We start from the raw sequence: 27,215 nt of genomic DNA on the forward strand, positions 1-27,215 counted from the left end.
AATCTGTTATTTAGCTAAGAGGTGACCTCAAGGGATAATTTTGGTTTAAGGTTGAAAGAGTGTCTCAGGGCAATAGTTTCAGGGAGTCCTGTAGTCTCAACTGGTCCAGTAAGTCTGGACTTTTTAATTATTTGAGTTCTGTTCCACATTTTTCTCTTCTTATGTCAGGGTCCATCTATTGTGGGCCCAATCAGAATGGTCAGTAGAGTTAGCTGGGTACCATCTAGTTCACCTGGTCTCAGGGTAGATGAGGCCATGATTCGTGTAGACTGTTAGTCCTGTAGACTACTTTCTTCTCTGAGTCTTTGGTTTCCTTCTTTCTCTTTTGTCCCACACAAGTAGAGACCAATAATTGTATCTTAGATGGCTCCTCACAAGCTTTTAAGACCCCCAACACTCTTTACCACATTGGGATGCAGAACATAACACTTTATGAACAGTAGTATGCCAGTTAACTGAGTTGCCCCATAAGACTGTGGTCCTAAGCATTCAAACCTGAAAACCAGTCTCGCAAGGTGTTTGGTTATGTCTAAGATGTATCCGTAACTGTGTCCCCTATGTAGTTTATTATACATACATATGAATATACATGCATGCATACACATACCTGTAGGTACGTATGTTTATAGATATGTCTGTGCACACATAGGTACTCACATATTCACACCCATATACATATATGCCTATATACATATCTGTGAAACTACGTACACATTTTTTGGTTGTTGTTGATAGATTAATTCCCAAAGCAGTTTATGATCTAGATAACTAGGGTTAGATAGATGATAGATTTGAGAGAAGGGTGAAAGGGCAGGGAACAAGACTTGAATCAGGAAGACCAGTTAGTAGGTTTTTACAAGAATAAATTGATAAGGGCCTAAGTCAGAGCAGTGGCATTGGAGATACAAGGATGCATTTGAATTATATCGAGGAGAGATACTCTCTTGAACCTGTTGATTAGATTTAGAGGGGCAGGAAGAAATTGAGGGAGTTAGCCCTGCTGGAGTGAGGTCGTTTACTAAAATGAACAGATCCTGCTGTCCTGTCTCTCCAGCAGTTGTGACTTTTTCTTGCCTTTGCTTCTCCTCTTTTGTATGCTACTTAAACCACTTCTTTAGGCCTTGCTTGTTGGTTCTCGTTCAGCGACTCTCATGACCTCTGTTTCCTGTGAAAAAATTTCCTATATGCTATATCCTAAATCTACATTTTTAGTCCTAACTTTAACTGAACTCCAGAACTGTCTGTTCAGCTGCACTCTAGACACAGATATCCTATAGCAGTGATTCTCAAAATTGATCTGAGGACCCCTGGGAACCTCCCTGAAAACTTTTCAGGGGGGGTCTACAAGGTCAAAGCTATTTTCATAACAATGGTAAGACTTGACTTGCCTTGTTCACTATAAAAAAAGTTGTTCACTATATATGCATGTATATAGTAGAGTTTTCCAGAGGCTACCAACATGGGATATCACAACAGATTGGACACAGAAGCGGATGTAAAAATCCAACTGCCATTCTGTTAAGACAGAGATTAAAGATATTTGCAGGAATGTAAAACAATGCCGTGCTTCTCAGTAAATTTTTTTTGTATTTTGGAAATTAGTTATTTTCAAATATTTATATGTTATTTATGTTAACATGTAACAGTTTATTTTTAAATGAATTAAATTTTTTTCAATTTAAATTTCTAATATGGTAGATATCTATAGATATAAACAGAAGCTCTTTGGGGTTCTCAATAATTTTTAAGAGTATAAACCCAGTGCCATTGAGTCGATTCCGATGTCTTGAAACCAAAAAGTTTTGAGAATTGCTATCCTATAGTAACATCAAGCTTAACATATCCCATACTAAACTTACCTTTCACATACTTTTCAAATTTGATTTTTGTCTTCTATTTCCTGTCTTAGTAAATGGTACCCAGATGGGTCTATCCAGAAATCTTTGGGTCATCCTTTATGCTTCCTTTTTTTACGCAGGTGATAGTAGTAAAAAAAACCGTTTATTGGGTACTGCCCACATGTCGGAAACCCCGGTGGTGTAGCGGTTAAGTGTTATGGCTGCTAACCAAAGGGTCAGCAGTTTGAATCTGCCAGGCGCTCTTTGGAAACTCTATGGGGCAGTTCTACTCTGTGCTATAGGGTTGCTATGAGTTGGAATCGACTCGACGGCACTGGGTTTGGTTTTGGTTTGGACCCATGTGTCAGGTCCTGTTCTTAGTTCATTACATCCAATTTCTTATTAAAGCCTCACAACAATGGTGTAGGCATTAATACTTATCTCTAACTTAGAGATAAGGAAACAGAGGCACAACATGGTTAAGTACTGTGCCCACGGTCATATGGCTAGTAAGGTGCAGGGCAAAGATTTGAATACAGCCAGTCGTTTGAACCTGTACTTCTATGTAAGATTGATATGTTTCTTAAGGTTGGTAATATTCCCTGTAAAGTCATGTGGGCCTAGTGCTTTTTACAGGGGTAAATCTTTGAGGACCTTTTCAATTTCTTCTGTTGTTGTTATACTATAGGACACTCTACTTTTTCATGAGCTCATTTTGGTAAATGATATTTTATAGACCAGGGACCAGAGAACTACAGCCTGCAGGCCAAATCTGGCCCATTATATGTTTTCATATATAAAGTTTTATTAGAACACAACCACACACATTCGTTTACATGTTGTCTATGGCTACTTTTGTGCTACTATGGCAGAACTGAGTAGTTACAGCAGAGACTGTATGGGCCACAAAGCTTAAGGTGTTTACTATCTGTCCCTTTTATAGGACGCTGTTAAGTTTAGCCGAGTTTTCTGTTTTATTGGTATAGATTGTACACGGTGTTTTTTTGTCTTTCCAAAATCTTCTCTACATCTGAAGTTATACCTTCCCTTTTTATTCCTTATTGTTTGAAATTACTAAAATTTTGTCTGATTTATGGGTAACTGTTTAAATGTTGGTGTTCCATCTTTTCCCATGCTCTGCAGCAATTTAAATACCATGAAACTTAGAGATACCTGTTCCTGAAAAGTATGGTAGTTTAAAAAAGAAGATAGAACAGTATGGTAATATCAGTTTGTGCAACCATCTGGTCCTGGTGGGTGCTCTGATAAATTTCTCCATTTCTTCTGTGCTAATCAATTAATTAATTAATCTATTTAGATTTTCTGCCTCTTCTGGGGTCAGTGTCAAATAATTTATTCCTTCAGCATTTCAAATTATTTATAGAGATGAGCATCAAGGAATATCTTAGTATTAGAAAATCAGCGCTTGATCTTTCCACATTGATTTTTTTTTCGAAATTAGGCTAGGTAATAGTTTATTTTTTCACAGAGCCATCCCTTGGATTTAATGGTTAATTTCTACTTTCATCTTTGGTAAATCCTTTCTTCTGCTCCTTTTAGTTTGCTTTTTAACTTCCTGAGTTGAATGCTTTATATCCATTCTTGTTTGTTGTAAATAATTAAGGCTATGAATTTTTCTTTGAATACTGTACCTTAAAATTTATTATATGTAGTGTTATCACTATTATTTTCTTGATAACTATAGTTGTGGTATTTATTTCCTTTCCATCCCAAGACTTATTTGAAGGAGTTTTATTTGCTGTTTTGTTGTTTAAGTATATTGCATTGTAATCCAGAAATAGTATCCTTATTATTTCTACTTTTTGTAGTTTATTAATGTTTTCTTTAGTGCTCTGTGTATGCGTATGTGTATTTAACTTTTACGACCATCTTATGGGTATTTGTCAAAAAGGTGTTTCACAGTTTCGAAAGCAATGGTTTTGCTTTTTTCTCTTTTTGTCTCAATTTGGCTTGCATATTTTGTTGCTCTGAGATTTAGTATGTAAAGGTTCTTAACCGTTTATATCTTTCTAGCTGGTTGTTTCTTTTATCAATATGAAATCTCTTATCCTTTATAATGCTTTTTTCACATTTTCTTTTGGCTAATATTTAATAATTGCTTTTATTTTATTTTTTTAGCGGTTTTTGGTGGTATATCTTTATACCTTTTTTTTTTTTAATCTTCCTGCCTTGCTTTATTTCAGAAGTGATTTTTGCAAAGTATATTACTTACCTTTATTTTTCTTTGCTTAGCCCAGTTTAAAAGCCTTTATCTTTTAACAAATGAATTAAACTCATTCACAATTATTGTGATTACACATGTTTTGGAGTTTATTCTTGGCATCCTGTTTTGTATTTTATACTAACCACATCTTTGGAGTAATTATTTTTATTTCATTTCCTGTGCCTGTTGAATGGGTCAAGTTTTCTTATGTTCATTTTTTCCCTTTCAGTGGTTTGGGTATTTACTGAAGTAATTACCTTAAATTTTAACTATGCAAACACAATAGTCAAAATTATTATTTATGTCTTATCTTGCAACCCCACTCCTGGTCCGTGCCGTATACCCACTACTACTACATCCCATGTTTATATGTAAGATTTTAATTCAGACTGTTTAGTTTAGTTTTATTATCAATACTTGTACTTTCTTAATGTTTTTACAAGTCTTAGTGAAGTTTTCTGGCCCCGGAAATGAATCTCATTCTTGTTTTCCACATGGCATTTTACTGATGAGAGTACAGCAGTTGTTTGAGTTCAAGGTAGGGGTGGGGTTGCTGAGTGCCAGGTACAGATACGGCTCCTGGACTCCTAGTGACTTTTTATTTAGTGTCAGGGTTCTCTCACGTGTCTTCATGTAGTTCATTCACAGTGTTTGCACATAGACTACCTTCTGACTTCTTGAATATATTAAAGAATATTTTCCTGTTGCTTTCTCACATAAATAATACCTTGTTTAGGTATAAAAGTGTTTAAAATCTTTTTAGAATTTTTAGTTTTTTATTTTAGGAATAATGTGGCAAGCAAGCCTGCCTTATAGCAGTGGGGATCTGTAACACCTTAAGCTTACATTCACTTGGCCAAATACCATTGTGAATCCAATACTAAGCATGAAAAAGCTGAGTTAGCGTTTCTGTGTTCCCATAATTTCATGGTAACATATACTTTATCTTTCTTTGATTTCAGAGTTACTTTAGAATATTCTAGTACTTATTGGCTTTATGACATAAGGGGTTTTGGTAGGTAAGATTTACTTATTACTGAGAACACAAGGGAGTTTATATTATTGCTACATTTTGGGAGCATTAATTTTTCTGCTAAAGTAATTATACCTAGAAATCATTTGGCTTGTCAGTGAGCTTCAGGGAAAATAGATAAAATTCCAAGCAACAGATGGAATGTTTGCAGTTTTTCAATGTAATTCTTTCTGAACTACAATTTACTTTAGAAAAACTAAAGAATCATGTTGAAAAAAATAAGAGGCTAAGATCATATGTTAAAAAGTATTCATATGAGTGACATAAACTAAATCCATTAGTTGTTCAGAGTAGGAAGACAATAGTGTAGCTAGATTCTTAAGCTGAGGGGGTAGGTAGGAGGAATTGGGGTCACTATGAGAAACCACACTGGAGACCAGGGCTTTATCACAGCATCATACACATTATAGGCATTTGATAAATGCTTTAAAATTTAGGCCACAATAATAGCCTCTGTTGACTCAGTGTATACAGTATGCTGGGCACTGGACTAAGACTGTCCCTACTTTATAGATAAGGAAAGAAACACAGAGATAACCCAGCTAGTGAATGGTGGAGCTGTTTTAATTCCAGGACTGGAGCTCTTAACCCTTGAAAAGAGTTTTCTCTGAGTGTCCTCATAAATAACGTGGGATGTTTCACTTACCTGACAGCGGTGTGGAGACGTATCAAAATCTCACAGAAACATTAAACATATAGTAGTATAAGAAGGTATTGTGCCAGTCATTGAAGAACAGCCAGTGGGAGGCCTTGTGTTTGGTGCTTTATAAACATTAGTGTACTTAACCTTAGGGTAGCTTTGCAAAGTATCAGTATTATCCCCGTTCTACAGAGTAGAGGACAGGTTCAGTGAGGTTTAGTACAGCTTGCCCAAATACACGAAGCTAGTAAAGACGTAGCTAGGACTGAAACGTGGGTCCATCTGACACCCAAATCTCCAACCGTGCTGCCTCTCTGTAGTTTTAGAAGTTGGGTCCATCTTCACTGCTTTAAGGTAGTGCCAAGATTTTTAAAAATCTGCTCAATCAGTTTACTTATTTCATCTCTTTTAGGAGTCCAGAAACTTTGCTATTTATAGTTTGTAATTGTCCATACAGTGGACAAATAGCCGTTTCTCAGAGTTACTTAAGATAGGTTCTCCAGATTACTTTTCCAATATTGATTAGTCTCAGTAAAGATTTCATACTAATATCTCTGTATTTACTTCCATATTCTGAGTTTGTGTTATTTGATCCAGACACTACATTTTGACAACAAAAAACCCTTTTGAACTTTGCCTTTTGTAAGGAAATGGACAGATTGTTTACTATCCTTGTTCTTCTGTTGTCTTCCAAAGATGAAAAATGGGGATCAAACACTTTAAATAAGATTAGGAAGTTAGAGGGAATTGAGTATTCTTTTAGGACTACCAAACCTTGATTTACCACATTTGTGATTTTAAGTCATTGTTAGTTCCATAGTTTTGTGATTGGTGCTTGTTCTCTGATCAGAGAGTAATATAGAAAAAGAGACTGTCAGGATGAGCTGTCTTCTTGGCCGAGGAAAGCCAGTGGTCTCCATGCCCTTACTTGATAGTTAGAAGAAGTAAGATTTGACTCTTGGTACTTCTCTGTCCTAAGAAACCTTGAGCCCGTGAATGAGAATATCCCTACACGTTTAAAGCTTCTGTTCCTTTAGGATTGTTTTTCTTAGTGCCTTTGCCTTTAGGTGGCCTACTATGGAGGTACACTTTACTGGCTAATCTTTTCCACCCCTTTTCTTTTGTTGGGATTAGTGCCAGAACAGATAAAGCCCAGTGTAAGCCAGCCTCAGCCTGCCAACTCTAATAACGGCACTTCCACAACAACCAGCACTAATAATAATGCCAAGCGAGCCACAGCCAACAATCAGCAGCAACCGCAGCAGCAGCAGCAGCAGCAACAACCGCAACAGCAGCAGCAACCACAGCAGCAGCAGCAGGCCTTGCCTCGGTATCCTCGTGAAGTGCCACCACGATTTCGCCACCAGGAGCATAAACAGCTTCTAAAGAGGGGTCAGCATTTTCCTGTCATAGCAGCAAACCTGGGATCTGCTGTTAAAGTGTTAAACAGCCAGTCAGAAAGCAGTGCTTTAACAAATCAACAGCCACAAAATAATGGAGAGGTGCAGAACAGCACAAACCAGTCAGGTGAGAGAAGGGGTTTTTTATGAGACTCAAACTTTGTAATTACTAGCAGTGTAGCGAGTTCATGGCCTTTTGGTGATGTACTTACCAGTATCGGAGCTGCAACGTGTGGATTCTGTACAGGAAGTCGTGAATGGGGAGTCTTAAAAGGTTTTCTTTAAGTTACCTGGCCATCTTACTTTTAAAATTATTGTTAATTACTTACTCTCCCTCCAGGTTTTGTCCATTTTAGTAAGGAGCTTGTAGTTACAATTGACTATATGGCTATAGCTAAAATTGAGCACTCTTTTCTCTGAGTTGTGTGCTAAGCAATTACATATACCATTGCACTTAATCTTCAGTGACCCTGTTAGGTGTTAAGTTGTTCTTATCTCTGTTTTTCAGTAGAAGAAACTGAGGCACCAAGACATTAAATAACTTGCCTGAGACTTCTCAGTTACCACATATCATAAAAAGACTGCCCCTTAAGAAAATTATATTTAAACAGAGGAAATGCCTTTTCTTATTTGCCTCAGAATGGCTTTTCTCAGCTCAGTAATGATTATGAGGCAGAAAATAAGTCTAGTATGTGATCAAGAGTTTCTTCAAAGCCCCACTTGTTTAAACGTGTCTGATGATAGGTTTTGATAGTTGGTTGGTCTGTACATCCATCCACTTATCCAACTATTTTTAAGCATTTACCACAGCCAGATAGAGAATTAGGTGCTGGTGTTGAGGAGAATCAAGGTTCCTATACAGGTAAGGTACTTACTGAGGGAGTATAGCATAGTGATGAAGAACAAAGCTGCTCGAGTCCAGTGGACCTGGTTTTTAAATCCCAGCTCCACCATATACCAGCAGTGTGACCTTGGGCAGGTTACTTAATTGCTGCATGTGTCTGAGTCTCATCCGAGTGGTCTTCCCTAACTGTCCCAGGTATAGTTACTCACTTTCTGCCTCTGTGCTCTCTCATATATACTGAGAACTACTCTGTACATTATAATATATTATGGTATTTCGCAGCTAATAAGTAGCAGAGCCTGGACTCACATCAAGATCTCTCTGACTCCAAAGCTATGCTCGTAACCACCATGCTGTGCTTTGGCAACATACTGGATATGATAGGTAAGGAGGAAAAGGACACAAACGTGAGTTTTCTAGCATAGTAATTAGAGCAGCACGTTATTATTGGAAGGGATGCATACTTAAGTTATCATTCTGAGATAATCATTATTCTCTACTTCCCCAGCCACTTATTACCTCTGTGAGTTTGGCCAAATCACTTAACTCATCTAATCCTCTTGACTAATCTGTAAAATGTAAATAGTAGTGCATACCCTATAAGATTGCTTTGATAATTAAAGTATATGATACGTTAAAGCTGCTAGCTTAGACCCTAATATTTATTTTAGGCACTGAATAAATTATCTTTCCCTTAACTTTGACAGAAGGGCCTGCGCTTTTCGGCAGGAATAGTTTGGTTTAGACATCTTACATGTAATCTTGTACAAATGCCAAGTAGTAGGCAGTTAGTAATCTGGTTTAGAAGTTCACCAGTAAAGTCAAGTTGACAGCAGATGCACACTCATACAACAGCGTAATTAAAAAATGTGGTTAAATCCTTAGGAGAGATTGGTTATACAGCAAACACTTGAGTACCTACTATGAGCTAAGCTAAGTGGTGGTATGGTAATTAACAGAATAATCAGGGAGGTGGGATAGTATATTTAGAAAATGATGTGTTGGGTATGGTTTTTCAATGTGGGAAATGAAAGAGCAAAGCTTTTTTTTATTTTTATTGTGCTTTAAGTGAAAGTTTACAAATCAAGTCAATCTCTCATACAAAAATTTATATACGCCTTGCTATCTACTCCTAATTGTTCTCCCCCTAATGAGACAGCACATTCCTTCCCTCCACTCTATTTTTGTGTCCATTTGGCCAGCTTCTGACCCCTCTGCCCTCTCATCTCCCCTCCAGACAGGAGATGCCCACATAGTCTCATGTGTCTCCTTGATCCAAGAAGCTCACTCCTCACCAGTATCATTTCCTATCCCATAGTCCAGTCCAGTCCCTGTCTGAAGAGTTGGCTTTGGGAATGGTTCCTGTCTTGGGTGAACAGAAGGTCTGGGGACCATGACCTCTGGGGTCCTTCTAGTCTCAGTCAGGCCATTAAGTCTGGTCTTTTTACGAGAATTTAGGGTCTGCATCCCACTGCTCTCCTGCTCCTTCAGGGGTTCTCTGTTGTGTTCCCTGTCACACAAGAGTCATGGGAACTGTGGAAAATGTATTGATTTTGCATCCTGCCTAAATACCTTTATATATTTTTTTAGAACAGTCATTGGTTGTAGCCAGGCACCATCTAGTTCTTCTGGTCTCAGGCTGATGTAGTCTCTGGTTTATGTGGTCTTTTCTGTCTCTTGGGCTCATAATTACCTTGTATCTTTGGTGTTCTTCATTCTCCTTTGCTCCAGGTGGGTTGAGACCCACTGATGCGTCTTAGATGGCTGGCAAAGCTGTTTTCAAAATGGAAACAACAGGGGTGTAAGAATCTTGTTTCTCAGAAATGGATATGGGTAAAAAAAAAAAAAAAATAAGTGGTATAGGTGTCCATTCAGATTACAAGGTGTGGGCAGAGGAAGAAACCTTCAAAACAGGCTGAAAAGGAAAAATATGCTGCCTGATTCGGAAAGGACCTTAGATTAGTGCGGACACTGAGATGGCAGTCAGGAGGGTGCAGCAACCTAACTGAGGTCTGGAATTAAATCTCAGAACAACTAGAGCATGCAGATGGTGAAGGGAAAGTATTATGAAGAGTCAGATTTGTGCTTTTGTCTTCTTAGAAACTTTGTGAATCCCCACTTGGCAGCATATGCCACATATGTACATTAAAATATCTTTGTTGGTGCTACTAGGAATGGTAACAGAAACTTTAGCCACAAAATAGACCATCGGGAGTCAGCAAAACCTGGGAAGGCTTCTTAGAGGTGGTAGGTCTGTTCTGGCTCCTGTTGTTTTTAGTTGCCCTCAAGTCAGTTTCGACTCATGGGGACCCCATGTGCACAGAGTAGAACTGTGCTCCATAGGGTCTTCAATGCTGTGACCTTTTGGAAGCAGATTCAGGCCTATCTTCTGAGGAACCTCTGGGTGGGTTCGAACTGCCAACCTTTTGGCTAGTAGCTGAGCCCTTAACTGTTTGCGCCACTTGGGGACCTCTGTCCTATCCCCTGAAGGGTCATTAATAACGATGATGATGATATAGTAGCTAACCTTTACAGAATGCTTACTGTGACCCACACACTGTATTAACTCAGTTAATCCTCATTTTACAGATTAGATAATATCACCTTCGTTTTAAAGATTGGAGATTTGAGGATTTAGCCCAGTGACTGATGAGGAGCAGTGTACTGGATGGTATAAACAGCAAGAGCAGCAGCCCAGAAACAACAGATTTTGATGTGAACTACATGCAGTTCAAAATTGCGAGAATGCAGCCTTAACTGTTTTTATTTTTGTCTGTTCGTATTTGCATTTGGCTTTTTTGTTAATAGAATTACTGGAGGAAGTAGATTTAAATTAATGAATGTGATACATAAAAGTTTACTTAGTTTTTATAGTAAAAATGAGAGGTGCTGGATACGGCACCCTGCCCTCCTGTAATGCAGTTCTCACTTATTCACTGCAGTGAGAGACGGGTGGTGCTTCAGTGGGATTAGGTATTTTACAAATCAGAAGCCACAAACTCAGTGTCTTGTGGGATTAGCAGGTAAGCGAAGTAAAAGATGAAAAGGAGTCATGGGAACTGTGGAAAATGTATTGATTTTGTACCCTGCCTACATACTTTTACGTTCTCGTTTTTATTTTTTTAGAACCCTGTGCTGGTCAAATCAGACAATTCTGTAGGCTGAGCCCTGGGCTGCCAGTTTGGGCCGGTGCTTCCAGTGCTTACTGATGGTTTTAATTCGTACTTTGAGATCTCTCTTTTGCAGTTGACTTCTTAGAGCCCTAACGTGTCAGGCCCTGCTACTGTCCAAATAACTTTTGAATTTGGGGGGGCCCACAAGCCCTATAACGAGGGCTTTTGACAGACTAATTTATTTAACAGGACTGGCAGCAGTATTGCTCTTATGGGACAGATGTTCCATTCCCACTTTTTATCATGCCACTGACACGGTATATTCAGAAACGTCACAAGAATAGCACGAGGAACACCTACACACCCTCCTCCCAGTTCCAACAGTTGTTAACACTTGGCTTCATAAACACATATATCTCTGTCTCCTGTATGCATACACACGCCCGCGTGTACACACACATATTTATTATTGTTGAACCATTTGAAAGTTAATTTGCAAATATCATGACACTTCACCTTTAATACTTGCCCAGATAATTTCCTAGGAATAAGGGCAATCTCTTAACAACTACTATACCATTACCATCCCTAACCAAAAGAATACTAACAATTTAATAATATTTTCTAATAAGTCATGTTCACACTTCCGCTTGTTGTCCTGAGACTGTCTTCCTGTTTATTTACAATATACCATTTATATGAAATATAAAGCCTGCAAAACAGCATTATGTATTGCTTGTTGTTGTTGTTGTTAGGTGCCGTCGAGTCGGTTCTGACTCACAGGGACCCTGTGCACAACAGAACAAAACACTGCCTGGTCCTGCGCCATCCTCACAATCATTGTTATGCTTGACCACATTGTTGCAGCCACTGTGTCAGCCCACCTTGTTGAGGGTCTTCCTCTTTTTTGCTGACCCTGTACTCTGCCAAGCATGGTGTCCTTCTCCAGGGACTGATCCCTCCTGACTACGTGTCCGAAGTATGTAAGCCGCAGTCTCGCCATCCTTGCCTCTAAGGAGCATTCTGGTTGTACTTCTTTTAAGACAGGTTTGTTCGTTCTTTTGGCAGTCCATGGTATATTCAATATTCTTCGCCAACACCACAATTCAAAGGCATCAACTCTTCTTCGGTCTTCCTTATTCATTGTCCAGCTTTCACATGCATATGATGCGATTGAAAATACCATGGCTTGGGTCAGGCGCACCTTAGTCTCCAGGGTGACGTCTTCGCTCTTCAACACTTTAAAGAGGTCCTTTGCAGCAGATTTGCCCAATGGAATGCGTCTTTTGTTTTCTTGACTGCTGCTTCCATGGCTGTTGATTGTGGATCCACGTAAAATGAAATCCTTGACAACTTCAATCTTTTCTCCCTTTGTCGTGATGTTGCTCATTGGTCCAGTTGTGAGGATTTTTGTTTTCTTTATGTTGAGGTGCAATCCATACTGAAGGCTGTGGTCTTTGATCTTCGTTAGTAATTGCTTCAAGTCCTCTTCAAATTCAGCAAGCAAGGTTGTCTCATCTGCATAACGCAGGTTGTTAATGAGTCTTCCTCCAATGTTGATGCCCCGTTGTTCGTCATATAGTCCAGCTTCTCGTATTATTTTTTCAGCATTAAATTTGTTCAGATTAAATAGGTATGGTGAAAGAATACAACCCTGACGCACACCTTTCCTGAATATGTATTGCTTAGGGATGAATGAAAATATAACAAACTATATAGATATGCGCGCGTGGTTACCGCAGGGGGAGTAGAAGGAAGGAGGCGTAAGCAGAGAAGAAGTACACAGGAATTTATTAGTAACGTAGCCTTAAGTAAGGTTACATGCGTATTTTTATATTACTCTATAACCTTTCCTATGTTTTGAAATTTTTCATCTTTTTCTTTTTAAAAAGGAAGCTCAAGGACAGTGGAGGTGTAATAATGACTGACCAGGATTGGAACTATTTTAACAACAAAAAAGTTAATATTAAAGTTTCTGGAGATGTTAAAAGATTAAAATACTGTCTGTTCAGCTGTGTTCTTGACTCTGTCTTTTCAATGTTGTACATTCTTGCTGTCCCATAACTTCTCGTTTTCAGCTTGCACCTTCCCCTTGGACTATAAACATACTTAACGTCTTTACGGCTGTTAAAAAAGTTCTGTCCTCCCCCTTTTCCTCAGAATTCTTGAGGGAGTGCTGCTCTATCTATATTTGTAATCTCTAATACATTACTTCAGCCTTCTATAATCGGATTCCTGCTCATTCGACTGAAATAGCTCTTACTAAGATCTTCTGAATGTCAAACCCAGATTTTTCTGTTTTTATCTTAACAGATAACTACATTTTTTACTTTTGATCACTTCTTCCTTCATAGAGCTCTCTCATTCCTTGGCTTCCATGTTACCAAATGTCTCTCGTTTTCCTTGTACCTCTCTGCCCCTCTACTGTACTCTGCATAGTTTTCTTTGACCAGGCCTTAAATTTTTTGCTCCCCAGGATTTCATCCACAACCTAGTGTTTTTTTTTTTTTTTTTTGCCATTCTCTGTGGTAGATTTTATTCCCTCCCAGGGCCTTGTTTCACATCTCCCCTACTTAAGTGTTATTTAAAATTGGGCCTGTAAGGTTCTCTTTCTTATTCCCAGTAATACTATCTCATACTTCTTGGAAATACTGTAAAACTTAATTACTAGTTACTTCTTAAAGCTTTTTCCCTTCTGGTGAGATTGAAAGCCTTTAAGGCATAAAGCACATGTTGTTTTACTTGTTATACACCATATATTTAATAAAAAAAAAATACATGAATTTTCATGGATCTTCTTAAATAACTAATGCAGTTTCTTTCTAAATCACTTGAATTATCACAGTTTTTGCACTGCCTCACACAGCCTCTAACCTGAATAGGTGCTGTGTAACACACTATTCTTTTTCAGGTGTGGTACTACTGCTGTCCCCAGTTCTCTGGTAACTGAGAGTAGGATGCTGATGACATTTTGGATTTCAAATGTTTCTTAGTAACGTGCAACCTTCCAAATGTTATTTTGCCTACAGCAGTACAGTGTATAAAAATTTGTAATTTGTATCTACACTCAGTAAAATTTCACTGCTCCCTTTCTTTCCTGCTATCACAGGGTTTCATACTTTTACTGGTCACACTGTTGCCCTGAAAAGCTTAGTGCGTGTCTTCTACTTAATGATGTCTCTGTTTATTCTCCAGATTATCTGTGATGATGGGTCTTGGCCTCCTTGGCTGTAAGGAAAGTATGTTATTTGGCTTCTTTCTTCTAACTCTGAAATCGTCTCTGTCTCTGATTCCTGAGGAGTCTTTCTCTTTTTACTTCTTCAGCTAGAATAGTGCCTCCCCCTTCTCCCCCATCTTTTAATTTTTGTTTCTAAACTACCACCTTTCTCTTAACCAAAAAGACCCTTGTGACCCATTCTTGGTAACCCAGTTTTTAAAATAGCCTTTTAATGTAGTTTTGTTGAAAGTATCGTGTAGGTTCCAGATTAAAAATAGAATTCTGTTCTGTTCATTCAGTCATTCATTCATTCTGATACCTCTCCTCTATTTTCCTAAAATACATAGGAAGATATAGCAAAAAGCACCACCACCTTTTCTAAACCAGCTCAGGACCAGAATCTGAGTGACATTTTCACTGTCTTTGGTTTCTGACTGTTAGAACTAGTTTGCAAAATGTATGTTGTTGTTTCTTTGCTTTTTCATTTTGCCTTTGATGTATTTTGAAAAGAATTTTTGAAAGTGGTCAGATCTGTGTCATTTCCGTTATGGTTTCTTTTATGTAAGAATTTTCATGGTTTTATCTTTTAATGCTTTAATCAATTGGAATTATTGACACATTGTCTCAGTTTAAAAATATTTTTCAACTATTAAATGATCCTTTTCTTCCACTTATTTAGAATGTTAACCTCTGACCTATACTAAATTCTTATACTTGGGGTCTGTACGGGAGTTACTTCTGTTCAGTTGAAGAGCTTATATACTCTGACAGTACAGTGTTGTTTATTGTACAGTAGGGCCGATTCCTCCCTCATAACTCTTCTTTTGAGATTCTTTTTTTTTTGGTTCTTCTCTCATTGGTTTTACATGAATTTTGAAAACCACTTTTTATTGAGCTACAAACTCTTGATACCAATTTCTTAATTAAACTTAGAAAAAGCATTATTGTATCTTTCCACCTAGGACTATGTTTCTCTACTTAATCGTCTTTTATGTTCTGAAGTAAAATTTAATTATATAGAACTCAAGTATTTTTGTTAGCTTTATTCCAAGTTATAGTTTTTGTGGCTTTTGTGACTGGGATCTTTATTTCACATTTCCTCATTGCTGTGTAGCGAACTTACCATTTATGTATTGTCCTTTTTTATGCGTCTCTTCTAGTATCTATACTGCTCTTTTCTGGGAGTCATGTTTCATCGCGTAGTACTTCCGGCACAGAGTAGAGTAGCAGTGTTGTCTTTTTCTTGTCGTCGTGGGAATGCTGAGTCCGTTCCTTTACTTGCAACATGGGTAATTTTGTTTTAGATGCCCAGTCATAGTTTCTTACTCCTGCCTTACGCTACTGGAGACACACACACAATAAAGGAAATCATGGTAGCAGAAGTACTTTTGCAGTAGTCAGGGAGAGGAGGATGATGATGATGGCAGCTTGACTCTCATTTAGATTTGTAGAAAATTAAATGGATTTGGGACATGGTGATGTTTTGAATTTAGCTATGCACAGGGAGGAATCAAGAATAAATCTAGCTTTCAGGAAACTTACTGAGATGAGGAAAACAACTGAAGAAGTGGGATTTTTTTTTCCCCCTTTGGGAGGAGGCATCTGTCAGGGTGTAATCCAGGAGTTAATGTTCTGTTTGAGATACCTTAGTGGAGATTTCAAGTAAGTAGGTTTTAAATATTATTTCCCGTTTTGTTCTTCATGAGAGAGACATGGTGGAGTGAAAAACATGCTTTGGAGACAGCATTGAAAAACTGATTAACATTCATTCATTAATGATCAATTGCCACATTACCCTGCTGCCGTTGAGTCGATTCCTACTCGTAGCAACCCTATAGGACAGAGGAGGACTGCCCTATAGGATTTCCAAGGCTGTAAATCTTTAAGGAAGCAGACTGCCACATCTTTCTCCCATGGAGCGGCTCGTGGGTTTGAACCGGTGACCTTTGGGTTACCACCCAAGCACTTTTAACCACTGAGCCACCAGTGCTCTGATTTCCATGTTAGCAATACCCTAATTTTTTTTTTAATAGTGAGTTACGTTATTTCCTAAGACTGAAACCCCTGGAGGTTGATTCCTTAGGTCTGGGATGTGACTTGGGCATGTGCATGATTTAAAAGCCCTACACGTTATTCTTATTGTAGTATATAAGCACAATATAAGCAGCCCCCTAAAGACAAAGCTAAATTCGACCCACAATGTAAAGCAACCCCCTAAAGACAAACTAATCTGACACCCACAATATAAAATCCCCCTAAAGACAATCTAAATGCAAACATCTTTTGCAGGTTAAAATCGGAGGAATTTCTAACTACCGGATTTACAAACTGAATGAGAACAACGGATATAGGGAACTCTCAGAACACTATAACTGCCGACCTTTAGTAAAATAACTCGGTGTAATAATGTAGTAGTAAGTGTGAGATTTTAGGATTATATCACTAGTTAATAATGGTCTTCAGTATCAGCAGTTGAATTTTTGATCGTAATAATCCTGTAATCGTCAGTATACCAATTAACCGTTATTTTCTGTTGTCTCAGTAAACATGGCCATAAAGATAAATTTTTATGAGGAGTAGAAAGTACTGAAAATATTCTTATTCGTATGCAATATCTCAGGTTGAATATGGACACTAATGAAATTGAAATATGGTGGAAAAGGCTTTGGAATTCTTATAATCTTGTTACGATACCTAAAACAGTTGTGTGAAAAAGCTGTTCTAGGAAAGGAAAGCGGTAAAAAGATAATGAATAGGTTTATCCCTAACAATAGGTTTATTCATCAGGTTTGGCCTGTTTGTTTGTCCTTACCCATTCTGTGCGTCCCAAGCCTTTCTTTCCCACGTCAAGCCTCTGAGCCTGGGTTGCTCCATTATCCTTATCCTTTATAACCACCCAGTCCCTTCCTGACTCCAGGATTCTTTTACTTGTTGTTAAGTTAGCAGTTTGTTCATTCAGCAGATATTTATTGAGGTGCTATTATGTTCCAGGCATTGCTGTGGGCTCTTAGCATAATATCAATGCAGCAAATTCCCCACTTGTGTGGAATTACTTGATATGGAAAATTGGTGGCTAGGAGATAATCAGTGCCCTTGTAATCATACTGCCAAGTATCGTACTACAGTTGAGGAACCACAGACATTTATAATAGCTGCATCATTTTTCTTAGATTTTTAGCGTCACCTTGAAAATGGCTTAACGGTTTATAAAGTGTTGTGCTTCTCCTTTATTCTAGATTTAAACCACGATACTTCAGGATCCCATTATGAAAATTCCCAGCGTGGACCTGTGTCTTCTACGAGTGACTCTAGCACAAACTGTAAGAATGCTGTTGTAAACGACTCCTCTGAAAAAGAAGCATGGCCCTCAATCCCTGGCAGTGATCCAGAGTTGGCTTCAGAATGTATGGATGCTGATTCTGCCTCCAGTCCTGAATCAGAGATAAACATCACTATCATGGCTTCAGGAAGCACAGGTGGCGAAAAAGATGGTCTTCGGAATAGCACTGGACTAGGTTCCCAAAACAAGTTTGTGGTTGGTAGCAACAGCAATAATGTGGGCCATGGAAGTAGTACTGGGCCATGGGGTTTTTCCCATGGAGCCATAATAAGCACATGTCAGGTCTCTGTGGATGCTCCTGAAAGCAAATCAGAAAGTAGCAACAATAGAGTGAGTGCTTGGGGCACTGTAAGTTCTTCATCAAATGGAGGGTTAAATCCAAGCACTTTGAATTCAGCTAGCAACCACGGTGCCTGGCCGGTATTAGAGAATAATGGACTTGCCCTAAAAGGGCCTGTAGGGAGTGGTAGTGCTGGCATCAATATTCAGTGCAGTACCATAGGCCAGATGTCTAACAATCAGAGTATTAACTCTAAAGTGGGTGGTTCTTCTACCCATGGTACCTGGGGAAGCCTTCAGGAAACTTGTGAATCTGAAGTAAGTGGTACACAGAAGGTTTCATTCAGTGGTCAACCTCAAAATATTACCACTGAAATGACTGGACCAAATAACACTACTAACTTTATGACCTCTAGTTTACCAAACTCCGGTTCAGTACAGAATAACGAACTGCCTAGTAATCCAGGGGCCTGGCGTGTGAGCACAATGAATCATCCTCAGATACAGGCTCCATCAGTTATGAATGGCACTTCCATTTCTCACCTTAGCAATGGAGAGTCAAAAAATGGAGGCTCTTATGGTACTACATGGGGTGCCTATGGTTCTAATTATTCTGCAGACAAAGGTTCCGGCCCTAATGGCCAAGCTAATGGTGACACTGTGAATGCAACTCTAATGCAGCCTGGCATAAATGGGCCTGTGGGCACTAACTTTCAAGTTAACACAAATAAAGGAGGAGGTGTGTGGGAGTCTGGGTCCGCAAGTTCCCAGAGTGCATCATGGGGAAGTGGAAATGGTGCAAATCCTGGAGCAAGTCGAAGAGGATGGGGAACCCCTGCACAAAACACTGGCACTAATATACCCAGCGTGGAGTGGAGCAAACTGCCTAGCAATCAGCATTCCAATGACAGTGCAAATGGCAATGGTAAGAAGTTTACAAATGGATGGAAATCTACTGAGGAAGAGGATCAGGGTTCTGGCACGTCTCAGACAAATGAGCAAAACAGCGTGTGGGCCAAAACAGGAGGTACAGTGGAGAGTGAAGGTAGTACAGAAAGCACTGGACGCCTTGAGGAAAAAGTAACTGGGGAGAGTCAGAGTAGAGATAGAAGAAAAATTGATCAGCACACATTACTCCAAAGCATTGTAAACAGAACTGATTTAGATCCACGTGTCCTGTCCAACTCTGGTTGGGGACAGACTCCTATTAAGCAGAATACTGCCTGGGATACTGAGACATCACCTAGGGGGGAAAGAAAGACTGATAATGGGACAGAGGCCTGGGGAAGCTCTGCAACACAGACTTTTAACTCAGGGGCATGTGTAGATAAGACTAGCCCTAATAGTAATGATACCTCATCTGTATCGGGGTGGGGAGATCCCAAACCTACTCTGAGGTGGGGAGATTCCAAAGGCTCAAACTGCCAGGGGGGATGGGAAGATGATTCTGCTGCTACAGGAATGGTCAAGAGCAATCAATGGGGGAATTGCAAAGAAGAGAAGTCCGCATGGAATGATTCGCAAAAGAACAAACAGGGATGGGGTGAGGGACAAAAATCAAACCAAGGGTGGTCTGTTTCTGCCGGTGATAACTGGGGAGAAACTTCAAGGAACAACCATTGGGGTGAGGCTAATAAGAAATCCAGCTCAGGAGGTAGTGACAGTGACAGGTCCGTTTCTGGTTGGAACGAACTTGGTAAAACTAGTTCTTTTACTTGGGGAAATAACATAAATCCAAATAACTCATCAGGATGGGATGAATCTTCTAAATCTAATCCTTCCCAGGGATGGGGAGACCCTCCAAAGTCTAATCAGTCTCTAGGTTGGGGAGATTCGTCTAAGCCAGTCAGTTCTCCAGACTGGAACAAGCAACAAGACATTGTTGGATCTTGGGGAATCCCACCAGCTACAGGCAAACCTCCTGGCACAGGCTGGCTGGGGGGACCTATACCAGCCCCAACAAAAGAAGAAGAGCCCACAGGCTGGGAGGAGCCATCCCCAGAATCCATACGTCGCAAAATGGAGATTGATGATGGAACTTCAGCTTGGGGAGATCCAAGCAAATACAACTACAAAAATGTGAACATGTGGAACAAAAACATCCCAAATGGCAGCAGCCGTTCAGACCAGCAAGCACAGGTACATCAGCTGCTACCACCTGCAAGTGCCATCTCAAACAAAGAGGCAAGCGGTGGGTCCGGTAAGTTTTTATTTTGTGGAGTCTTAACGGTATTTAAAATACTTCACAGTATTCTGAAAGTAAGCCTGGTTTCAATTTACGTTCTTATAAGATCTGTTCAATGAACTATTTGAATGTATACACAAAGGCCTTTTTTACTCTAACCCTTAAGAACATTAAGGAAAGCTTTAAGGAATGTTTACCACCAGGGAACAGTGCTCCTCTTTTGGTCATATTGGCAGTGAATCCTACATTGTCAATACTCTGTTAAGAATGCTGCAGATGGCAGGATTAGAAAAGCGGTGTCCCGTGGGAATGCCATACGTGCTTCTTAGTTCTTCTGAGTCAGGCCATTACTGTTAGGTTTTATTACTTGACCAAAATATCTCCAGAAATAAAACAAATATCTAAGTACCCAAAATCAAAAGCCTACTGTCATCTAGTTGATTCCAACTTACAGCAACCCTATAGGACAGAGTGGAACTGCCCTATGGGGTTTCCAAAGCTGTAAATCTTTATGGAAGTAGACTGCCACATCTTTCTCTTACAGAGTGGCCGGTGGGTTCAGACCGCCAACCTTCTGGTTAGCAGCTGAGCACTTAACCACTGCATCACCAGGGCTCCTATCTAATTACAAAAAAAAAAAACAACAAAACCAAACCCTTTGCTGTCAAGTTGATTCCAACTCATAGAGACCCTATAGGACAGTAGAACTGCCCCATAAGGTTTCCAAGGAGTGGCTGGTGAATTCGAACTGCCAGCCTTTTGGTTAGCAGCCAAGCTCCTAAGCGCTGTGCCACCAGGGCTCCTGCCTAAGTACCAAACCAACCAAATCCGTTTCCATCTAGTTGATTCTGACTCATGGCGACAGTACTTCTTAAATACTCAACGGCAACGGGTTTGGTTTCTGGTTTTTATATTTGGCCATAAGGAGCCGTGGTCATGTAATGGTTAAGCACTAGGCTGCTAATTGAAACTGAAATGTCATCGGTTCAACCCACCAGCGACTCTGTAGGAGAAAAGACTTGGCAATCTGCTCCTGTAAAGTTTATACTCTATGAAACCCTGTAGACAGAATCGACTTGACAGCATACGACCAACGTAGTTGGCCTTAGAAGGGATTTATTTAAGAAGTAGGCATGAAATCCAGCCCTACTAGATACAGCACGTAGGTGTGTGTACTTCATACATTTGGCAATATTTTTCTAGTATATCCCAATTTTCCTCTCACAACAGGGAACTGAGTCCTATCTCTACATGTTATCTTGGCAATGACATTTTCGTCAGGAATGTCATTGGAATGCATTATCTTTTTTAATCAAGATTTTATTAATAATAATTGCATTGGACGTGGAGATAGGAATGTTTTTGTGAACTAACCTTTTAGCACCTCATTTTTTTTAAAAAACCTGAGTATAGTTTATTGTGTTAAGTTAGGTTTAATTCATAGGAAAAACAAGTATGTATCTAAGAGGAAGATTGTGTTTTGGTTCTTACAAGCAAAATATGTTTATGGTTTTGATTTTCTTTTCTTTGGACAACCTAATACTTCAGATTTTTTTAGAAACATTGTTCAGCATGTGTAAAATGTAAAAGTAGGATGTTTACCCATTGTTAGTCTTGTAGTTAATTGTTTTTTCCAGTAAGGGATGTTGAAAGGTTGCACTTTTGATAAAAAATTTTACACACACACAATTACCCAGCTTGATCACCTCCTTTAATTTGGCTCAGAATGACTTGACTATTTCCAGGAATTGAATTCATTCTCAAAAGAGGAGGATTTGCCATAATTTAAAGTTATTCACAAGAATGTGCTCTAGGCCCAGAGGGCAATTATGAAGGAAGAGGTGGGGGGAAAAAAATACAACATATAGTTAGGTTATAATAATGGGAACTCAAATATGTCTTCTTTACATTAAACAGATGCCATCTTTTTTGCCTGTCACATCATTATTCAATGCATAAACATGAAGTTCTACATCCTTTGTTCCCTAAGTATTCTTTATTGTCCCATATTCCACTGTACCGCCCTACCATATGCTGATGACTTCTTTTCCCACACTTTCTAAAGGCTGGGGTGAGCCCTGGGGGGAGCCGTCTACTCCAGCCACAACTGTGGATAATGGTACTTCAGCATGGGGTAAACCCATAGACAGTGGTCCCAGCTGGGGGGAACCCATTGCCGCGGCATCCAGTACATCCACGTGGGGCTCCAGCTCTGTTGGTCCACCAGTGTTAAACAAATCTGGTAAGTTATTGATAATCCCTGGTAGCTATTTTGTAGCAGTGGGGATCACTCACTGATTATAATTAAATAACAGAATATTGTTTATGTCACTGATAATGAATCCATGTAATACAACATACTAGATGCCATTGGTATTTGGCATTTTGGATTTGTAACAGTTTGCTCTTTTATCTAGCTGAGTTTTTCTGTCTTTACCCATTTTTCTGAGAACTGTAAATGTAATGATTTGAATATACTTCATCAAATCTAAATGATATTTTAACAGTTTAGGTTATCCAGAAAAAGTCTAGTAACTTCCATGCCATCTAGCCTGAGAGGCTAAATAGCATAGCCATGGGGATACATATTCAGACTGTCAAGTTCCAGATCATTCCCAGAAAATTAGACATAGCTCAGAAAGGACCCTACTATTCAGATCAGCATTGTTGCTGTCTTGTAGGTTGTGTACGGGATACCTCCTAGGAATCCCGCAGGCCAGGTGTGGAAATAAGATGCTTTCTGCTTGTGACTTCCCATACTCTTTGGCTATCTCCTTGAAAATATATATCAAAATTCTTTTAAATTTCATCAATCCTTTCTGTCCTGTACGTCATCATGCAGAGTGTTAGTTGGTAAAAATAAGAATGGTACCATTGTCCATGTTTAGGACTCCTCTGGGAGAGGTTTTATTGGATTTTTTAATAAGACTAAACTCTTGTTTCATGGAACTTTAAACTTAGTATAAAACATATTTCTACTATGCAGGTTTGGGAAAAGAAATAAAAGTAAGGTTTTTTTGGGCCCCACTCCCACCGCTTTTTAATTTTTTCCTCCAATAAAGAATCATTTTATTAAAGCATGTTTCTCTTTTTGTATCATAAATTCCCAAACAGGGCCAAAATCTATGCAAGATGGCTGGTGTGGTGATGATATACCATTGTCTGGAAATCGCCCCACTGGCTGGGAAGAGGAAGAGGATGTAGAGATTGGAATGTGGAATAGTAATTCATCTCAAGAGCTAAACTCTTCTTTAAATTGGCCACCATATACAAAGAAAATGTCATCGAAGGTAACCATTTCAAGGGCAAGGCCCTTGAAGCTTTAAATTCCAAAGGTAGTTTACCCATAGAAAATTAATGTTCTGCCTGCCCATTTATGGCAATCAGTACAGTCCAGGCAGTCCCTAACTTAGTATAGCCTCTTATATGGGCAGCCACCTAGCAAAACATAAGATCACAGGAACTTCCTTTCTCCCCACTGCTACAGCTTGGGATTTCTCTCCTCCTTCCCCTCCACCAGTGCTGCCTGGGACAACCCCTCACCCCAGGATGGTGCCTGCAGTGGTGAGGATGAAGAGAAGGGAAAATCTCCATGTTGACTCTTTCCATCCCATTGCGAATTCATCTCCCATCCCACCTCCTCACCTGGAGTCCCTGACCTCCCCTTTACCCAGAGTTGCCATCCTCCTTAGTCATTCCCCATCTTTGCCCCTTCCCAATCCCAAAGGTCCTGTGACAGAAATCCCTAGATTGGCTGACTTTGATATGTGGACAAATCTTTTTCCCAAACCTGGCTGTACATCAGAGTCATATGGCATTTGTTAAAAGTACATCTTCTTGTACCTCAGGATACTGAAATTTTGGAAATTAGACCCAACCTCTTGTTCTAAACAAGCTTCCCAAATGTTTCTTATGCAGAGCCAGGTTCGGGAACCACCGATTTACAGCTGTTCTTCAAAATGTGTGCCCAGTTTCCTAGGTGATTCTAATCTACCCCTCCCCACCCTATTTGGGAGTGGTTACTTTTTGAGGAACCTTAGAAGTAAATATCCATTGGGTAGCTGGATTAGCTGTCTGCCAAGGTTCCTCCCTTTTAATCCTGGGATTCTAAGTCTAGGACCTGCCATTTTCATTTGGCCGAATAGCTTATGAAATGCTTTTACATATTTTACGTATCATTTAATCCTTCTGAGATAGGATATCAATGAGAAAGCTGAGACTGGAAAAGGTGGTGACTTGCCCAAAGTAGCATAGCTAGTAAGTGACAGAGCAAGGACTTAAGCTTAGGTCTTCCAATTCCAACCCTGTGTTTTTCCCACTGGACCATGCTGTTTTGTGACTTTGTCTTTCCTTACAGGGTCTGAGTGGCAAAAAAAGGAGAAGGGAAAGGGTGTGTAGCCTTTTTACTCTTTCTCCTTTGTTTCTACTAGTAAAAATCTTTAGAAAGCAACTGCAAACATATATTTAGCCTCTGCTGTGTGCCAGGTACTGTGCTTGGTGCTGGGGATTCAAAAACACTTAAGATACTAGCTATACCTTCAAGGAGCTCATAGTCTAGTGTGGGGCATTAAGAGAGCTTCATAGGAGTGTCAGCTTGAATTTGGAAGATGCCTGGGGGTGGTATGTGTTAAGGAAACAGTGAACCAGCATAACTACAGTGTAGACTTTGTAGGAAGAACTGACAGGAAATATGACTCTATAGTTAGATTAAATGCCTTCAATACCATTCCAAAGATTTTGGACTTCTGTGTAAAGTAGCAAGAGACATCAGTTTTTGCTTTGTTTTTTAAAAATTTTTAAAGAAAGCTATGATAGTATGAAAGATAAATTGGAACAGAGGAGAGACCAGAGTTAGGTGTCTCAGCCAGGAAGCCTGTGTGTTAATTCAAGTTAGAAATGAAGGCCAGAATTGGGGAGAAACAGTGGATAATGGAAGGGACTGATTGGAGAGACATTTCAGAATAGAAGGGACAGAAGGACATGGTAATTAGTTAGACATGGGACTGGGGGTAGAACAGGAAAAGGATTCAAAGACGACTTCAGAAACCTCAGAAAGGGTTAGGTGCTTGCTTCAGAGACATGCGTTTAGGGGGTAAACTATGTGTTGTTCTACAGTCAGAAGGAACAGGTATTAGCAATGGGAAAGGGAAGTTAAGGCGACAGGCTGAGAATGGTCCTGTGATCATCACATAAACAGGAGACCTTGGTCTTTATGGCTGACAGCCTCCCTGCCCACCAGACTACTAATCACAGACCCTTCATTTTCTGAGTTCCTGTCTCAGTATAGCTCCTGTCCCTCCCACACCCCAACCACCCACAGGAAGCCAGCACCAGCGGGAGGAATCCCAGCTCTGGCTACTGTTTGACAACGTAAATTAAAGATTTAAAGTAATTTTTCATATAGAAATAAATGGTTTTTCAGTATAGTGCATACAGCATAATTAGGGGTTAAATTGGTTTCTTTGGACTTACCTGACAACCTGATTACCATTTTTGCTTTGTTTTGGTGTGAAAATTTAAAAATTCAGATTATAAATACTCTTTTAGAACACCATCCATTTGTAAGTTGGGAACTGTCTATTAGTCAGTTCTCCATTAACCAGAGGCCCTTTTTACTTTTTTGTGGGTCATCCAGGCCCTTTGCTTTTGTCTTTTCCTTCTGACTGCTTGCCTTTAGAGATTTCTCTGTACATTACAGCTATACCAGAGGACTGGAGCAAAGGAAGTTGAAAATCAAATAAGTTGATTTTTAATTGTTACTACTCTGCTAAAAGTTGGTTGGAGGAGAAATTATTGACTAAAAATGAGGATTGGGAATTGTCTTGAAGTTTTATTAATCCACCAGTATACCCAGATAAATAGAGACGGCCATGGCATCTTTTCTGCTCTTTTATCTTACAAAGGGAATGATGAAAGGTGGAAACAAACAAGAAGAAACATGGATAAATCCATTTGTTAAACAGTTTTCAAATATCAGTTTTTCGGTAAGTAGGTTTTACTAGCAGCCCTCCTCCTCGCCTCTCCCTCCACTTTAATAGTGGTCCGTACATTTTCCTTGTATCATTTTTGTTTTGTTTTCTTAACAAATATTCTTTGTCTTTAAGTACTTAGGAATGTTCTTGAAGTTAGAGTAAAATTAGTGTTCAAGTCTTCTTCATTTTTATGGTTTGCGAGTCATATAGCTAAAAACACTGATCTTTTTTTAACATCAGGAAATGAGAAAATAAAGCTGTATGATTTACTTGAGTTCACAAATAATGAAATACAGTAAGATTCTTTGTTTGTTTTCATTGCTAAATTAAGGTCTGCTAACATGCTTTTTGTTACTTCAGAGAGACTCATCAGAAGAAAATGTTCAGAGCAATAAGATGGACCTTTCTGGAGGTAAGATGAAAAAAATTAAATCACTTTGACTTTATGTTCACCATTGATAGAGAAGCATATCAGTGATGTGCTCCTACTAAAATTAAAAAAAAAAAAATACCAACCCAGGCTGGCAAAGAGGAGATGTGGTCACCTATTGGAATATTCCTGCCCTCTCCAGCACATGTTAAGATGCTGTGGTTAGATTAGGTGATGTGTCTTTTAAACTGCAAATCACTGTGGAAATCTAAGATAGTGGTGATATTAGTCTTATGGTTACCTCAGATACAGTCATGTCGAGTGACTTATCCAGGTTGGGAGATACAGTCTTCTTGGTTCAGGGAATGGCATGTACAAAGGCCCAGAAATGTGACACAGCCATCTAAAACCATGCTGGAGAAATTGCACGTAGCTCCAATCGACTCGACGGCAGTGGGTTTGGTTTTTTTTTTTTTCTATGTAATAGGACCAAAAAAATGCAAAGTGGGGTGGGGGAGTCAAGATTAATGGTAAAAGATAGGTGAAGAGGTGTTAAATCATGAGGTGGTTAGGGGTTTGAACTTTGTTCTGAAAGTAATGGGAAGACATTAAAGAATTTTAAACTGGGGGATGGCATGATTTGTACTTATGTTTTAGAAAAATAGTCTCGGTTATAGATTTAAAATCATCTTAGGAGAAAAAACATTGGCAGTAGAGGACAGACAAAAAGAGACTAAAAATAGCAAAACCAGGTAGAGTT

General features: G+C 39.2%; 1 protein-coding gene across 19 annotated transcripts in view; it reads left to right on the forward strand.

Annotated features, from left to right (window-relative positions):
* The window catches only part of TNRC6A (trinucleotide repeat containing adaptor 6A), a 236,294-nt gene that overhangs the window by 173,160 nt on the left and 35,919 nt on the right, over positions 1 to 27,215 (forward strand). For 14 of the 19 annotated variants that reach the window (XM_023558847.2, XM_023558846.2, XM_064295709.1 and 11 more), the window contains 7 exons: positions 6,870 to 7,262; positions 17,546 to 20,128; positions 22,179 to 22,355; positions 23,228 to 23,403; positions 24,471 to 24,503; positions 26,017 to 26,097; positions 26,446 to 26,497. In XM_023558847.2, the coding sequence (XP_023414615.2) occupies positions 6,870 to 7,262; positions 17,546 to 20,128; positions 22,179 to 22,355; positions 23,228 to 23,403; positions 24,471 to 24,503; positions 26,017 to 26,097; positions 26,446 to 26,497 (3,495 nt within the window). Of the gene's footprint in view, positions 1 to 6,869; positions 7,263 to 8,269; positions 8,364 to 17,545; positions 20,129 to 22,178; positions 22,356 to 23,227; positions 23,404 to 24,470; positions 24,504 to 26,016; positions 26,098 to 26,445; positions 26,498 to 27,215 lie in introns of those variants that run through there. The other 5 variants (XM_064295714.1, XM_064295715.1, XM_023558856.2 and 2 more) reach the window with 2 other exon arrangements.

This window comes from Loxodonta africana, chromosome 12 (genome assembly GCF_030014295.1).
Source record: "Loxodonta africana isolate mLoxAfr1 chromosome 12, mLoxAfr1.hap2, whole genome shotgun sequence".
NCBI lineage: Eukaryota > Metazoa > Chordata > Mammalia > Proboscidea > Elephantidae > Loxodonta > Loxodonta africana.